Source organism: Nycticebus coucang, chromosome 9 (assembly GCF_027406575.1).
Source record: "Nycticebus coucang isolate mNycCou1 chromosome 9, mNycCou1.pri, whole genome shotgun sequence".
NCBI lineage: Eukaryota > Metazoa > Chordata > Mammalia > Primates > Lorisidae > Nycticebus > Nycticebus coucang.
Window position 1 is genome coordinate 124,995,947 of NC_069788.1, and position 16,306 is coordinate 125,012,252.

At 41.3% G+C, this 16,306-nt stretch overlaps 1 protein-coding gene across 2 annotated transcripts in view; it reads left to right on the forward strand.

The window, feature by feature from the left end:
• The window catches only part of PELI2 (pellino E3 ubiquitin protein ligase family member 2), a 231,254-nt gene that overhangs the window by 198,731 nt on the left and 16,217 nt on the right, over positions 1 to 16,306 (forward strand). For both annotated transcript variants that reach the window (XM_053602954.1, XM_053602953.1), the window contains exon 3: positions 15,101 to 15,202. In XM_053602954.1, the coding sequence (XP_053458929.1) occupies positions 15,101 to 15,202 (102 nt within the window). The remainder of the gene's footprint in view (positions 1 to 15,100; positions 15,203 to 16,306) is intronic.

The following is a 16,306-nucleotide window of genomic DNA, read 5'->3' on the forward strand; positions in this document are numbered from 1 at the left end:
GGTTTCTGGGTCTCATAAATTCAAATTTTCAAGATGGTTTTAACAGTAAATACACTCAATTTTAAGGTAAAATAGTCAGATATAATATTTGAATTATTATGTAAGTTAATAACATTTAAAATATAAATACCTAAGAAATATAAAGACCTGTTTGTCACAATTGAACACTTGGTTCGAATCAGACCCCTCACTGTGCACAAACTCCTTAAACTCCTTTACAAAGTTTTCTGCTGCTTCCAAATTAGAACTGGCAGCCTCTTCCTGCATAACAACACTGTGGATCCCAGTTCTTTTCTTAAAGTTCTTGAACCACCCCCTACTGGCTTCAGACTCTTCTTTTTAAACACTAGTATCTGGCTGGCCTTTCACTAAATCATCTTGGAGAAGCTTGGCTTTCTCACAGATCATCGGTTGATAAATCAGCCAGCTGTTTTTAATTTATTGAAACTAAGAGGAGTTTTTCCATCTCTTAGAGGGTAAGACTCTTAAAGTGTCTTACCCTTTTGCCACATCAGCTGCTCTTATAGCCTCTTTATTTTTTAAAATCATACAAACAGTAGATTTAAGCATCCCAAACACAACAGCAAGATGAGCCACACATGTACCACTTTCATGCTTAGTGATAACATCTTTCTTAATTTCAAAGGAAGCTCTAGCAGCTTTTCTCTTACTCTTTTTTTCCTCAGTACTTTTTAGGACTCAGGACGAATACCCTTAGTTGTTGTTATATTAAAAAACGCACACAAAAACATAAAATTAGCAGCAAAACTCACACAAGATGCTTTCACTACAGCTTCCAACAACAGGTGTCCCAAGTGCTGGGGAAACATACACACAAAAACACACAAACTACATGCTAGATATTCAGATTCCAAAGCAGCATTTGGATTTCTGGCAAAATTTGCTTGAATTTTTCGATTCCACGTTGTTTGAATTCTGGGGCATTCAGATTCTGGGGGCAATACTATGTAGTCTCAGAGGGGAGTGCTGCTCAGCAGTAGAAAGTGGTGAACTGCTGATACATTCATGTGCTGGAAACACACATTTCCATACTCTCTTTATAAGCACTGTGACTGTTCAAACAAGTGTTGTGGTAATATTTTTTAACATAAAAGCAAGATCATAGACATACTAAATAAAAATAGAATTCTTTGCTTAATCTAGGAATGAGGAAAGCCTTTTTCTTGGAAGGTAAAATTTATAAATCACAGAAGAAAATACTGACAAGTTTGGCTATACAAACTTTCAAAAAATCTGCATGGCAAAAAGTCACCTTAAGTAAAGTTACGCATAAATGAGTCACACATACAACTGACATCGCAAACAGTAGAAATGAACAGTAGTAATAAATAAAGAGTGCCTACAAATTAATAAGAAAAGATTAAAAGAAAAAGATCAATGCCAAACAAGTAATAGGCAACACATAATAAACGTTTTCTAGTGAAGAAAAAGAAATAACTCTCAGAGATTCTTTAAAACATATTCAGCTTTATTCATAACAATAGAAAAGCTGATTAAAAGCAGGATGAGGCCAAGCACTACGGCTCACGTCTGTATTCCCAGCACTTCAGAAAGAGGATTGCTGGAGGCCAGGAGTTTGAGACCAGCAACACAGCGCAATCTCATCACTACCAAAAATGAAAAAGTTATCTGGGCTTGGTAGGGTGTGTGCCTATAACTCCAACTATTTGGGAAGGTGAGATAGGATCACTTAAGCTCAGGAGTTCCAGCCTGGGAGACAGAGTGAGAACCTATCTTTATAGTTAAAAAAAAAAAAGATGAGATTATTTTTCATGCATCAGAAGATAAATATATAATGCAACCTGTGTTGGTGAGAATGAGGGAAACACGTTTGTGTATTTCTAGTGAGAATATTAATTGGTATAACTTGTATGAAAAGTTGTTTGACAGTAACTTTCAGTATCAAAAGTACACACACCATATGCCATTTGTTCCAGCAATTTTATTTCTAGGAATTTATCCTGTAGGTAGATTTCTCTATTTGCAACATAAATAAGTAGTTATTTATTGCAGCATTGCTTGTAAAATAAAAGAAAAACTAAATGTCAACCAGAAAGAAATGTAATAAATCAGCATCTGTGCATCAAGAAGAACGAAACAGCCCTACAACCACAGGACACAGAGTGAGGCAGGAAAGAGCACTGCCGCTGGGAAGCTGTCCTGTCCTCGCGGGCGCTGCGCTGGGCTGGCGCGGTGTAGAACTTTCTCTGGAACAGCAGAAAACTAGTAGCAGTGGCTCTCTGTGTGATAGAAGCTGGACGTGTAAAGAATATACTATTTACTGGTAACATTTGATACTTTGTGCATATATCACATTACTAAGTCAATCAAGAACCCAAAGGGCCCCATAAAACTTAAGTTTTTTGTTTGTTTGTTTTTGTTTTTTTTGAGACAGAGTCTCACTCTATTGCCTTCGGTAGAATGCCGTGGCATCACACAGCTCACAGCAACCTCCAACTCTTGGACCTTAGGCGATTCTCTTGCCTCAGCCTCCCAAGTAGCTGGGACTACAGGCGCCCACCACAACGCCCGGCTATTTTTTTGTTGCAGTTTGGCCGGAGCCGGGTTGGAAACCGCCACCCTCAGTATATGGGGCCGGCGCCCTACTCACTGAGCCACAGGTGCTGCCCACTAAAACTTAAGTATTAAACTTCCTGGAAGAGATTATAAATGTTATAATTTTGATTATGAATCAAAATAATTGACTGTAATATGAATTATATGTTGGGCACTGTCTGGAAACATGACAAACACCATCTGAGTTTTTCCAGTACTTTGTAGATAAGGAAGTAGATTCAGAATATGGCCCAAAGATACACAGGTAGTAAAGAACCATTTAAGAAGTTCAGAATGATGAGTCTTCGGGAATAATATCCAAACACAGACCCAATCTTCTACCAAAAACATGTAAATGGCTTTGTGTGGTTTTTCCTTGCAAGGAAAAACAGTCCCAGGCAAAAATTTGTAATTTGCATGATTCTAGCAGGCTCAACATCTTGAAAATGCCAGCTGCCAAGATACATGTTGTCTTTTGAGAATAAATATTTTCATGGTTCTATATAACTAGGATATGGCCCTATTGGTCTGGTTTTATTCCATAAAGAAAATGACATTCTTCAGTAGATGGACAAATTTTAATTCTAGGCAAAGTTCTTTTTAAAAAGTAAAATGAGAGGAAAAGTTGAATCTCCCTCACACTCCCCTTTTTTTACATCTTTCAAATGAGGACTTTTGCTTCTATCACTATAATCAGTAATGTTTTGTCTTTTATTTTATTTGAAGCAAGAGTAAATTTCAATCTTTTTACTCCTCAGTACTCAAAGGCTCATTTTGACAGCTGATAAGCTGGCCGACATGTTAAAACAATTACCTGGTGGGTCTTTGGGTATCTTAGTATAAGATCAATTTATGTCCAGTTCAGTTTACAGCATCTGGAAGTTCATCTGCTTACGCCAACAGGCAGGACTTCCGTTTACAGTGGACTCCCCAACACACTACAGTGTGGATGGCTGCGTGTTGTTTCTCTAGAGTTCTTTAGAAACAAGGGCTGTGTCTTGTTTTACTCAGTAAATATATTGTTAAAAGATCATGAGTACGTGGAATTATTGAACAGTGCATCTTACTTTTTGACATAGTTGTTTGGTGACGCTTTTTTACTTATGATTCATATTTATTAGGGTTTACTCTTCCATTGAGCTTTGCTTCCTTGGATGTATATGTGAGCCAATTCTTAAATATCTAGAGAAGTAAATTATAAGGTGTCAGAGCAGATGGTGTCACAGGAGTGTCCAACCTTTCTTTGCTGCTTCACTTTGGCAGAAGAGTTTTCTTGGGCCACTGTTAGATGCCCTCACACTAACAAGAACCAAGCAGAAGAGAAGGCGCACGCACAGTTTTCACGACGTGCAACACCACGCACAGGCAAAACAGTCCTCAGATAATCTGCCTGCACCCCATCGGCCACAGGTTGGACACCCCTGCCAGTTTAAATCATTGCTAGCTAGATACCTTCCTATAAAATCTGCCAATTCCTGTTCTTAGAGGAGACTGCAGTTTGGTTTCACTCTTTGTATTTGTATACAACAATGAGAAGCCCCATCGTTTTCATTTTTACTAAAACACTTGCCTGTTCATGAGAATGTCATGTCGTGTTCATTTCTCCCTGTGCCACTTTCTGCTGTGTGCGCCCCCCGAAGGCATCCAGAAGCAAACGCATCAGGAGCCACCACACAGTGTTGGTGTGGAGGAGGAGTGTCTCCAGGGTCAGCATTCTAAACTGAGACCGAAGGCAGACAGCCACCAAAAAACAGACTTAGCAGCAGCGCCTGTGGCTCAAGGAGTAGGGCACCAGCCCCATATACCAGAGGTGGTGGGTTCAAACCCAGCCCGGCCAAAAACTGCAAAAAAAAAAAAACAGACTTAGTTTGCTGGGCATGGTGGCTCACGCCTGTAATCCTAGCACTCTGGAAGGTCGAGGCAGGTGGATCCCTTAAGCTCAGAAGTTTGAGACCAGCTTAACCAAGAGCCAGATATTGTCTCTACTAAAAGTAGAAAAAACAGCTGGATGTTATGACAGGTGCCTGCAGTCCCATCTACTCAAAAGGCTGCAGGACTGCTTGAACCCAGGAATGTGAGGTTGCTGTGAGCTATGATGGCACCACGGCACTCTACCCAGGGTTGACTGAAAGTCTTTTTAGACTCCGTCTCATAAAGAAAAAAACACAATAATAGGCTGACCCGAAGCGTGACAGTGGTGTGAACATGTCTGCGTGTGCAGATATGTGTCTGGGACTCCGCATTCCTGTGCAGAAAACTGCACTTTGCTGCCACTTTCAAAAGAAAGCAATGGGGCGGGTAGAGCGGTTAAAGAGAGGGCACTTCAGGCCAGCACAGTGGGCTCTCAGAAACAGAGAGTCCATACAGACTTGAACAGGATCCTTTCACTTCATAATAAATGGGGTTGGGATCTGAAGAGGCAGGGATGCCTTTGCCCTTAGGTAGAAGGGACCCTCCTGGGAACACAAGACCAGTGCCTGAACGGAGGACAAAACTGAGAGCAGAGCACCTTAACTAGCCCAGGGGCCACATCCAGCCCACACCAGAGTGGTGTTCAGCCTGTTCTGTGCTGTTAACCACAATCAACTGTTGGAATTGAGGGCTGATTTTAAAAGACAGGAGTCTTTGCCCTCAAGGGGCTATTTCTCTGGTTGGAAATGGTGGGGTTTGCTGCTGTGGGCTCTCTGCCACGTTTCCCTGAGTATCTCAGTAGGCACGTCTAGGATAGGCGGGAGTGCCCAGGGCCAAGGTCAGAAACAAAACTTCTGACAAATGGGCTTTTGATTCTCTAGGAAATGCTGTTAAGATCCTAGTTAGCAATTTGTGACTTTCCTATTGTAGCCATGGTTTAGTCACTTGTTTGAAATATGACTCCTTGAAAGGATACTATATTTTAAGGAGTGTATTCATGAAACATAAATTGTGAATTCCTTTAGCCACCTCCTCTCTTTAGAAATGGTACTCATACATATTTTATACACAAATTGACAAAGATGGCAGAGACCTCATCTTCCCTGTAGCAGTTTGAACCAGACTGATTGAGGATTTATTGCCTAATTATACTTGTCAGCCTAACGTAGGGTCCTTAGTTCTAGAAAAACGTGTTTGTTGTACCAAGGTTATCTGTAATTAATACAGTCAGTATCTGGCATTAACTTAAAGCCAAGCTGAACAGAGATCTCCAGACTGTGTGCCTGGACTGTGAGGACCTGATGGGACACAGGGTGGGGACTGCAGCAGGGCGGGGTGTGCAATAGGGCTGCAACTGCAGTGGGGCGGGGACTGCAGGGGGCAGCGGGGGCACTACGGCAGCGTGTGGTGCACAGCATAGCTGGGAGTGCAGCACTGAGGGGACTACAGCAGGACCTGGGAGCACAGGTTCCAGTTACGGGCACTCCCTCTGCTCTAGAGCCAATGAAATGGGGCTGTCGACCTGACTCCCTCTGTTGATGAATTACAAAGACAGCAACTAAAGAATCTGAGTGGTTATGTAATTCGTCACAGTTGGTGAGTGTCTGAACCCAGATTCAAATATGGGCCATGTTTACTCAACATCAAAACCCACTAGCCACATTGAGCTCTGTGGTGTACTTACATGGTCTTCTTCTCTTTTCCTAAAGTACATGCGAAGGCGGGGCTCAGCAGAATACACCAGTCAGTCATGCTGAGAGAGCCAGTGTGGCGTGAAGGTTTTCTCCTGCCCAGTATCCAAGTCTGTGCAGGACCATTGGTGAGGGTTGTAGTGAGGCAATGCCCTCAGCATCTGGCACCTCTTAGCATGGTCAGCACGTGCCCACACATGCCCAATGCCCTCCTGTCCCGTCCCACCCTGCCCCTGCCCTGCGTGCACAGTGCCCCGGAAGGTGACATCATCCTGCTGCTGTTCGCAGGCTGCAGCACAGCTACCTTGTTTATAAACACGCACATTCCTGCCAAAAACATGGTCCCATTCACACCTACCCCCAGTTTCATTATTATCTTTCCCTGTATCTTCCCTGATCTATAACCACAACCACCATGAGAACATAGCGTAGTTATTTTTCCATTTTCTTTAGTTCCTTTCTGTAGCAATTGTTTTGTTTGTATAATTATTTATTTGGATTGTGTGATAGACTAAAATATTAAATTAGAATTAAAGTTAAAGTGGCTAAAAATAAACTTGCCTAAAACATGCAGGATGCTGTTTGGAAGGCTATTGAACACAAGCTTAGATTATGTTTCTGGGTCTAACCCAAATGAGAGAGAAGTCACCCTCCCAAGGAGACTGTCCCGTTTCCTATCAGGGAACTCTGCCTTCTTCAGGGAGAGCAGATGTTATGGACGTGGGCAGCAGGAGGGGAGAGGCATGTGGGCCAGAGCTCATCAGCCCCAGGGCTTGCTCTTCCCAGGTGTTTTGCTGGGCAGGTGGGATGAGCAGAGTCAGAGAACAGCAATACCTTCAAATCTGTGGTGCACCTTGGTGTGTGTCACACTTTATGGGGGCAAGACATGATTGCAAGAGGGACTTTACCTAACAATTGCAATCAGTGTAACCTGGCTTATTGTACCCTCAATGAATCCCCAACAATAAAAAAAAAAAAAAAAAAATCTGTGGTGCAGACTCTTCAGAGCAGCTCATTGAGGACTTGAGATTCATTTGGAGGGCGGCGCCTGTGGCTCAAGGAGTAGGGCGCCGGTCCCATATGCTGGAGGTGGCGGGTTCAAACCTAGCCCCGGCCAAAAACCAAAAAAAAAGAGATTAATTTGGAAGAGATGGTCAGTGCATACACTACATCAGGTCTCTGGCCCCCTCTACTTTTGAGGGACAGAGAAAACACCAGTTATATACTATATACTATATATATAGTTATATATATACTATATACTAGTCCTTTCTAAAAACACATTCATTTGATTTCATCAGAGCACCATGTGACCGAGGAACAATAGCCGAGCTCTGTAAAAGACAAAATTCAGAATGTCTAGGCAAAAGGGATTATTAAACTCTTGAGTCATTTGGTTCTAAAAAAAAACAGAGCGTAGTTTTAAAGAAAAAGAATTTCGTCCTGTGTGAAAGTTAGGTGCACACACGTTGCGTTCCCTTCGAGCCCAGCTTCACAGTTGCTAACATAAAGTTATTTTTTTCTCTTGCCTCCCCTTATCCCCTTTTTTCCTGCTGCAAACATGTAAGGATTCAAAACTGTTGATATGACATACTTGGTAGCTTTTGCCTTCTGTGACAATGCTTTGAATAATTTACAGATTCTTTTTACATGCTAGTTTTTAAATATTAATTTTAAATATTAATATAAAATTTTCTTCACTTGTCAGCCTTGTATCATAGTAGAAATACATATTTACACTAACCTCATAACGTACAGGCAAGAACACAAGAAACTTGCACAGAGACACATGCTGCTGCCCATGCAGATGCCACCGTGCCCCTGGGGTGCAGAGAGGGTGCACAGACTGCCCTGACGTCACAGGGGCGAGGGGCGTAAAGGTAGAAATGCCCTGGCAACAATAGGCCTTGAAAACTGATGGTTGTGTAACAAATTCTTTCAAAATTTAGTGACTTAAAAATCATTCTATTTGTCCATTATTTTATGGGTCAGGAATTTGGGAAAGGCCCAGTTGAGCAGTTTGTCCCTGATGCACATCTGGTGCAGCTGGAGCTGGAGGATTCAGTTCCAGGGGCTTCTCCAAGCATGTGTCTGCTGAGTGTTGCCCCCAGGCCTCTCTCACCTCCTGTGGTATGTCATTCTCCATGGCCTCTCCCCCGGGCATGGGCTTTTTGTAGCCTGGTAGCGTGGGAGTTATCACAGTAGCCAGCTTCTTACCTGCACCTGGGAGCTCCTAGACGGCCAGTGGGAGCTCCAAGCCTGTCCCAGCCGCCTTCAGAAGCCCATGCACCCTCCACTGCATGCTGTTGGGCACTCAGGCTGGTGAGGCCAGTCTGGGTTTCACGGGGGCCTGTGATCATCTCCAGAGCAGAGAGTTATAGGGTATAAAGGAGCCAATTATAAAATTCCTTTGGGGAGTAAGTCAGTTTCGTAGGTACTCGCTACCCAACACCTACTTTGCATTTTGGGAGAAAAAGGAAAATGTTACATGTCATCTGTTCTGCTTTGCCCTAGAGTTTTGCCTCACTGCAAACTAACTTCAGTGATGTCAGTGAGCCTAGCTGTGGCCACCTGTTAGACTGATTGTGACAGTAATGGCGCTGGTGACATGTGGACAGCAATGGCAAGAGGGGTACAGAGGTGATGTGGAGCCCTTAAGCGTGAGTGGTGGGGACGCCTTTGTGCTGTTGACAGAAATAGAAACCCAGAAGGAAAGAAAATTTGCGATAATGAGGCTTTGCACTATAGGTAACAAAATACCCCACTCAAAGCAGCCTGAACCCTCGTTTTTCTTCCAGAGGTAAGGGGACAAGTAGGCCCAGATTTGGTCCAGCATCTCAAAGATGTTAAGAGTCAGTCTCTCGGAGAGTCTTCTGACCTCCGTCTCCTGTTGGACAGTGTCCCCTTGGCTGCAGATGGCCAGAAGGAACTGCCTGGTGTCCCTTATCCACTGGAGCTCCATGCCAGGTGTCTCCCAGGTGCCCCTGGCCAGGATTGGGTCACATTTCCGTGTGCCTTAGCTCAGGGGGGACCGGGAATGACTGTCCGCATCGTCAGGCTTTTTGGGGAAGCAGCTTAGCTGCAGGGAGAAGGAATGTGGTAGGGGCCCCGCAGGGTCTTCCAGGGCAGTGAATTGTGTTTTCTCTCTCCCACAGCTGAGGAAGTCGGCTTTATCTGCTTTACAGAGCTTGAGTTAAATGGGCTAAATCAGAACGAATTAGTGTTTTTTAGAAAACCGTTACTTTCTCTGGGGGGCATTGCCACTATCACCACTGCTTCTTAATGAATAAAAGATTTAATTATTTCTCTTATACTCTAAAATGTGCAGAAGCTCCCTGGTGCTGTGAAGCAGGCATCCCCTTGGCATCTGGCAAGGCTGCCTTCTGGTGTAAGTCCCTGCAAGTGCCTTGTGTGGGTGACCACACGGGTTTATAAGAAGAAACAGGCTAGACATGGAAGTCACGTTTGCTTTAGAATCTGGAGACTCAGATAACTTTTCAGTTACAAATTGAACCAAGACAACCAGTTCTATTTTCATCCCCAACCGGCAAAGTCTGGCTGAGCTGATCCTGCTGTACAAGTAGCGCAGGATGCTGAACTCAGCCAAGAAGAAAAAGGGCTTGCTCAGACCTGGTTTAGGCATCTGGGGTTGCAAAGTAATGCTTAATTTCTTATACTGATTAAGAGTCCTTTAATCTGTGTATCTGTAATTGCCTAACTGTGTATTTTTAACCCAATAAAATTTATACTGGTAATAAAGTAGCTTTTATAGACTCAAAACATTTCAGTGGGAGGTGTCACTCCTTTGCTAGTGAGAAGCAGGGAGAGCCAGGGAGGACTCAAAGAAAGAGGCTGTGCATCCCACCTGTGCTATAGCAGTTGGTTCATTCATCCACGGGACATCAAGCTTGCGTTGGTTGCTGCGGTGCTGAGGCTGGAACCGTAAGTGGGACTGCACCTGACTTAGAGGCACAGGTCATGGTAAGAGCACCAAGTCAGGGCCCAACCTTCTCACCAGCCCCATGGTAGAAAAGTGGGGATAGAAGACCGGCATTGTCAGCCTGGCCCACAGAGGGTTAACGAGCTCAGTTTCTAAGGGTACATTAGTGGGCCCCAGCCTTATGTGGCAGTAATTGTGTTATAACTAAATTATAGTGAGCAGCAAGAGAAGGCCACATCTACTCTCCTCTCAAAACAGCATGGTGCCTTGGGGAAATTTTTATTTCTAAAATATCTGAATGAATTGACTACAGACATTGACTCTGTAGTTTTCTAGAAGCCGTATTTCTGGAAGTCGTATTTTAAATGTTAAAAAATATTGTCGTTCAAATGGATTCTTCTAACCAAAAATGTACATAAACACAGAGTGTCTTATGTCCTTGCAGACTTCTCTGTAAGACATGACCCAGGAAAGAAAGTGAAACCTGGTCTGCAGCTTACACTCACCTCTTAACTGCCCCCACCCACTTAAATCTGACCCTCCCCTAGACTTGCATACAGGCAGTCCCTGAGTTACAAAAATATGACCGACTTATAACTTGCACTTGTAAACAGGGGCTGTTACAGGTAATAGGTAAATGGACCTGTTCCAACTTACATGCAGAGTCAACTGTAGGACAAAGCTACCTAACCTGTCTGGTTCATAAACCAGGGAATGCCTATCTGTGCAAACAAGGTCATGTGAGCCTAACAGATGATGGGGAGAAGCCACATCTCTCTCTCTCTCTTTCTTTTTTTTATTTCAAATTAATACAAGGGTACACATTTTTAGATTACATTGTTCTCACTTACAAGGTAAAGTCCAAATTGTAGAAGAGCCCCTCACTCAGGGGGTGTGCTGAATACCATCACGGCATACACATTAGGTGAGATCCCACCAATTGCCCCCCTCCTCCCACTAGTCACCTTCATTCCTCTTCCTCCCCCTCCCTCCTTACCCCTCCTCCTCGCTTGGCAATATTTGTGTTTTATCATTCATGTGGGCATGTAATTGTTTATATATTGGTTCCGTATTAGTATTGAGTACATTGGATTTTTTTTCCATTCTTGAGATACTTTACTACGAAGAATGTGTTTTAGCTCCATCCAGGTAAACATAAAAGATGTAAAGTCTCCATCTTCTTTAATGGCTGAATAATATTCCATTGTATACAGATACCACAATTTGTTAATCCGTTCGTTGGTTGATGGGCATTTGGGTTGCTTCCATGACTTGGCAATTATGAATTGAGCTGCAGTAAACATTGTGGTGCAAGTATCATTGTGGTAAAATGATTTTTATTCTTCTGGGTAGACACCTAGTAATGAATTGCAGGATCAAATGAAAGGTCTACTTTTAGTTCTTTAAGGATTCTCCATCCTTCTTTTCATAAAGGTTGCATTCATTTGCGGTCCCACCAGCAGTGTATAAGTGTTGCCTTTTCTCCACGTTCACGCCAACATCTGCAGCTTTGGGACTTTGTGATGTGGCCATTCTCACTGGAGTTGGAGATATCTTAGAGTGGTCTTGATTTGCGTTTCTCTGATGATTAAAGACAATGAGCATCTTTTCATGTGTTCGTTAGCCATTTGTCATCTTCAGAGAAGTTTCTGTTCAAGTCTCTCGCCCACTTAGAAGTGGAGTTGTGCACTCTTTTGTGTGCTCTTTTCTTGCTGATTAATTTGAGTTCTCTGTCATCTCTTTCTGAAGGTCCTTGCTGGGGCCTGAGGACTTGCCTGCCACCTTTTTGCTCCAAATCCCAACTCGGATTTAAGTCTCCATCTTTTCAGGCCACTTACCACCACCCGTCTGCTTCCTGCACACAGCCGGGTGAGATCCCAGGGCAGCTGCACTGCAGGCAGGACCCTCTCCTGTCCTAATCTTGCTACTGGAACCCCGGCCAGAACCAGGAGTACCAAGCTGAGTTCCTCAGCCACCCTGCCAGGCTTCAAACCATAGCCCTCAGCTAGGACTTTGTTCATCACAAAGGTGTAAAAAACTAACAAGCTGTGGTATATGTATACCATGGAATACTATTCAGCTATTAAAAAAAATGGAGACTTTACATCCTTCGTATTAACCTGGATGGAAGTGGAAGACATTATTCTTAGTAAAGCATCACAAGAATGGAGAAGCATGAATCCTATGTACTCAATCTTGATATGAGGACAATTAATGACAATTAAGTTTATGGGGGGGGGAAGCAGAAAGAGGGATGGAGGGAGGAGGTTGGGGCCTTAGTGTGTGTCACACTTTATGGGGGCAAGACATGATTGCAAGAGGGACTTTACCTAACAATTGCAATCAGTGTAACTGACTTATTGTACCCTCAATGAATCCCCAACAATAAAAAAAAAAAAAAAAAAAAAAAAAAAAAAAAAACTAACCCAAGAGCATTCACCTTTCTTAGCCCTAGCCATTGCCTTTATCAACATAAATGTTGTTAAAATTTTAACTGCTCTTTAACTGGGCTCAGCATCTGGGCCTTGGAGTGGATTTTGGCAGGGCTCCCTTTGCTGAGGACAGTTTCCAGGTATTGTAATGCTTCCCTGTAACTATAGTTTGGCTCCCAAGAGTATTTTTGGAAGGAACACCTTGGAAGAGTTGTGTCCAGGGACAACCTAGGGTCTATGTAGTGGCCGTTTCTGGTATCTCCAGGGTGCCCTGGGCAGGGCCGAGCCAGACCCCAGGGAGAGCATAGCTAGTCTCCTGAGGCCCTGACTTCCCAGCACACTGGGTAGAAATGTGTAATATTAGAACTAGCAAGCATCTTACAGAAGAGAAAACAATTTATATTTAAGGTAAGATGTTTTACCCTTGAGAAACTTAATTTGAGGGTTGCTCCTCCAGATACTTCCAAGACAGGACGTACCATTATACAAAAACCAGTAACTTTCTAAAAGGTTTCCTGTTATGTACTTATTAATGCCTTATTTTGTAGATAATTGACAAACTACAGTCATTTTATTTTATGTAATATGTGTATGCCAAGAAAGTTGTGTTTAAGTACTTATAAATATAAAACCATCACATTGTACCCCATGATTGCATTAATGTACACAGCTATGATTTAATAAAAAATAAAAAATAATAAAATAAAATGTAATCGATAACCTTAAAATAAATTATTTTATAAATAATCACCCCCTGATTATTAATTTTGTAAGTTTGAGTCTAATAAATTATTTTTCTTAAAGTGGCTTTTTTCACGGGCTATAAAGATAAATAAATATCTGTCTATTTTTTCAAATCTAACTTGTCCCAGCTTTATTGAGGTATAATTGACAAATAAAAATTACCTATGTTCAAGGTATACAACGTGATATCCTAAATCCATACACATGTGCAATGAATAGAATTCCTCGGTCAGAGCGACACAGGAATCACATCCACTATGCCATAAGCTGGAAATAGTTCTTTGTAAATTTAGGGAAAATGTGAATACCATTGAATTTACTCAGACCAATGAAAATTTAAGACTATATTTATTTATTAGTGGTGCTGAATAGTTTAAGAAGTATTTTTTAGATTTCTGACCATATTAAAAATTGATACTATTTTTAATACTTGTTTTATCTTAAGAACATAGAATAAAGCATTAGTTCAATCATGATGTTCCTAAAGGCAGATTATTAGATAGCCATGAGACTAACCAGGCTAACTTCAAGGCTGATTTGAAATGTTGAACTATTTATTGCTCTAAACAATCATGTAAGTCAAATGTAAGCATTTGGTACATTTCTGTTAACACGCTGTTGTGGCCGTCTGTTTCTGAATGCACTCTGGGTCTTCATGCAGTGTTACCATTCCATAAATGCTAAATAGACAGGCCTTGAGGTTTTATCTATTGTGCTTAATGTAAAAGAATGAAAATTAAGATAAATTAGGTTAAAGTAGAATGGATAAAATGTAATTGAAATGATTTGGAGTCCAATTTAAATCTATTTTTCTGTTAATTTAGAAATATTAAAAGTATGTGACCACAACTTAAGATGTGTTCAAATATATCATTATGTACAAAATATCTTTCTCATTATTTCTAGATTATTTTAAGAAGAATTTTAGCTTTTTCTAGTCTAAAAACAGAAAAAAAAGACAAAGTTAACTACCTTATTTATTAATTCAGTAAGTATCTGGGTTAAGCAACTGCTTATACAAGGTTTAAATGAAATAGAAAAGAGACTTGTAGATACAGTTATCATTGGCTAAGACGTTATTATAAAGTATTAGTATAAAGAAACTTATAGAAATTGATGTTTTTTTAAACAATTATTTAACCACACTTGTAATGTCTATCATCTGGGGAAAATAAGATAACAAAATGTTATTGATTCATCTGTCGTGCGTAACAAATCTTAAAATTTTAAATAAATCACTGTATCAGTCTAGAAACGCTATTCTAAGTTTAGGTAATATAGAGAAAGCAAATTTTTGTAAGAATATGATTAAATCTAGTCTTGTGGACTGGTAAACTAACTTTGTTTTGATTTAACTAGAGGATTGTTTACATTAAGATAGGCCATTTAGGGCGGCACCTGTGGCTCAGTGGGTAGGGCGCCGGCCCCAAATACCAAACCCGGTCTCAGCCAAACTTCAACGAAAAATAGCCAGGCATTGTAGCAGGTGCCTGTAGTCCCAGCTACTCGGGAGGCTGAGGCAAGAGAATCACTTAAGCCCAAGAGGCTGAGGTTGCTGTCAGCTGTGATGCCACCACACTCTACCGAGGGTGACAAAGTGAGACTCTGTCTCAAAAAAAAAGGCCATTTATTGAAAATAGAATGGTGACCATGGGCTCCTCTGTGATCAAGGGACAGAGCACAAGGACAGCCCCCTCCCATGTGGGAAGTGCTGGCAGAGTGATGGCTCTTAACTACAGCAGAATCGCAGTACGTTGTTAAGATGTGATTGTAACGATTTCTCTGTTCTTTAATTTCACTATCAGGCCGTCAGCTGCAAAGGTCAGCACAGCATATCCTACACCTTGTCCCGGAACCAGACGGTGGTGGTGGAATACACGCACGATAAAGACACGGACATGTTTCAGGTGACAGCTTTCTTTATGAACAGAAATTTCGGCACATTTTCCTTTCAGTTCTGTATTCCTATATGGAATCGGACCTTCTAGTACAGAAGTGCATGGTGATGTCTAGGGGAAAAGAAATGAAGATAAAGTCAAAGTTACTCTTGTTTGGTTTTTGGAAGATGAAGAAAAACATAATTCTTAAATCGTAAAAATAAATTACAAAGGTATATTTAAAGAGAACGTTGAACCTACATGCATAAGACTTTTCAGAAGTAACTGGGAGATTGTTCAGCAGAACTCCTGAGGAAAACACCCTGGGTTTTCATTATTAGAAAGGAAGGAAGGTGGGAGGAGAAGGGAAGATAAATATTTAGTTCCTTGATCTTTTTTAAATTAAGTAAAAGTATTAAGAAAAAACGGGGAACTATTCTATGACTTCAGCTAAGGAAGAACTTTTTAACTATGAGACAAAACACACAAACCGTGTAAAAAATTATTGATAAATTTTGTTTTTTAGATAGTTAAATGTCTGGCCAAAATAAAGGAAAATAAAAGGCAAATGACAAATGGGGAAAATATTGACAATTCTTATCACAAAGAGTTAAAGTCCTAAATTTAATAAGGTACTCCTAGAAATCAGTAAGAAAAATACCTACAGTGGATAAATAGATGGATGGGCATAGATAAAAGCTCATCAAAAAAATGAAGATACTAGCTCTTAAAAATAAAATATTCTCAGCCTCACTTATGAAAAGAAAAATGTGAATTAAGATCACATAGAGATATTAATTGTCACTTACCAGATCGGCAAAAATCCAAAAGCTTTTGTCAAAAGAGTTGTGGGTAAAACAGACACTCTCCTATGCCCTGCGAATTGGTATAACCTCTGTGGGGTAGTGATTTCTATTAGAAATTCCTATGAAAAACACAAAACGTGTGCACGATTCTACTCAGCTCTTCTCTTTGTAAAGATCTTCCCTTTCTAGAGACTTACCTGAGAGACATCTTTACAAACGTGTAAAATATTGTTTGTACAAAGTTATTGCTCAAAGCATTGCTTAATAGGAAAAGATTGGAAGTGATCTAAATGTCCTTCAGAAAGGGCCCAGTTCAGTAAATTTGTGT